This window comes from Monoraphidium neglectum (genome assembly GCF_000611645.1).
Source record: "Monoraphidium neglectum strain SAG 48.87 unplaced genomic scaffold scaffold03997, whole genome shotgun sequence".
NCBI lineage: Eukaryota > Viridiplantae > Chlorophyta > Chlorophyceae > Sphaeropleales > Selenastraceae > Monoraphidium > Monoraphidium neglectum.
Genome location: NW_014009632.1, coordinates 1 through 1446, shown reverse-complemented (window position 1 = coordinate 1446; position 1446 = coordinate 1). Strand labels below are relative to the sequence as shown.

At 72.8% G+C, this 1446-nt stretch overlaps 1 protein-coding gene across 1 annotated transcript in view; it reads left to right on the top strand.

Annotated features, from left to right (window-relative positions):
* The window catches only part of MNEG_13713 (hypothetical protein), a gene marked incomplete at both ends in the record, with an annotated part of 3334 nt that extends 2885 nt beyond the window's left edge, over window positions 1-449 (top strand). Inside the window, 2 exons of the mRNA XM_014037815.1 lie at window positions 14-215; window positions 417-449. Coding sequence (XP_013893269.1) covers window positions 14-215; window positions 417-449 — 235 coding nt within the window. The remainder of the gene's footprint in view (window positions 1-13; window positions 216-416) is intronic.
* Between the last annotated feature and the right edge of the window lie 997 nt (window positions 450-1446).

Below are 1446 nucleotides of genomic sequence, written 5' to 3'. Positions count from 1 at the left end.
GGGCGGCCGGCAGGACGGGGCGGCGGGAGCGGGATGAGAGACAGGGGGAGGTATTGGTGGAGCTGCGCCACAGCTGCATGCAGGTGGTCGGCCGCCACGAGCTGCTGGCCCGCATCGTCGCGGACATCGCCGCGCGCGTCACGTCGGGGTTGGGGCCGTCGCCGTTCAAAGGGCTGGAAGGCGGGCTGGAGGGCAGGGAGCTGGTGTATGCAAACGTGAGCCGAGGCGTGAGCCGCGGCGGGAAGCCCGCCGGGCTGCGTTGCAGCAGGAAAGATGAGCCCTTGCACGCCACCGCCCACGCAGCCGTCCGGGCGGACCTGCGCAGCACGGGCGATCCCAGCTGCCGCCGCCGCCGCGGCGCGCCGCAGCTCCGCCTGGCATCTGCGCTGCCGCCCTCTGCTTCAGCCTTCTCCCAGGTCTCTGGCCCCACCTCCTCTGTCAAGTGTTGAACGTGGGTCTGAGCTAACCCCCTCGCGCTCGCTCGCTTCCGCGGGCCGCCGCCGCAGCTGTACGAGAGCCCGTGGGCTTTCGCATACGCCAACCTGTCAGACACGCTGCTCCTGCTGCAGCACAAATCCGACCCCAGCCGCCGCGCGGTGGCGCGGCCGCCGCAAGCCACCCCCGCCGCGGCCGCAGGGGCGGCGCAGCGCGGTGCGCAGGGGGACGGGGGCGGTGCCCCACTCGAGCATGGGGGAAATGACGAGTTGCTGGCTCTGTGTGAGCTGGAGAAGATGGGCTACAAAGTGGCTTGCTGGCAGGAGGCCGAGCCGGTCGGGCGCGCGACAGCTGGCAGGGGTGCCGCCGCGCCGGCAGCTGGCAGGGACCTGACCCAAGACAGCGCTGGCAGCGGCAAGGGCCGCGGCCGTGCCCGCGGCGGCGACGAGGGGGCCTCGGGCGCGCGCAAGCGCGCGGCGCCGTGGCCGGAGGCGGGCGCGGACGAGGAAACTTCCGGCGGCGGTGGCAGCGGCGGCGGCGGCGCCGGTGATGACGGTGGCGTCGCCTCGGCGACACTGAAGGGCGGAGGGAATGGTTTGTCAGAGCAGCGGGGCCCGCAATGCGCGCAGCCCCCTCGGACGCCTCAGCTGTTGAGTGCCCACCAGAAGATGGAACAGCAGGAGCAGCAGCAGGAGCAGCAGCAAGAGGAGCAGCAGGAGGAGCCGCAGGCCGCAGCGTCGGCTGCAACGGCGACGCACCGCGCCGCGCCTCGGCACAGGACGGACCGGCAGCCGGGCTTCAAGGATGAGGGGGAGGGGCCAGGGGAAGTCGGGCAGGCGGATGACGAAATGGAGGCGCAGCCAGAGGGCGCAGGCGTGGATGAGGCGCGGGCGGCATGGCTGGAGCTCATGGAGCCGCCGCCCGGCTTCTCGCAGGACGAGTGCAGGGCGCTGCTGCGGCCGGCCCTGGTGCTGGCGTATATGCTGGCACACAACACCGCCTGCGGGAAAC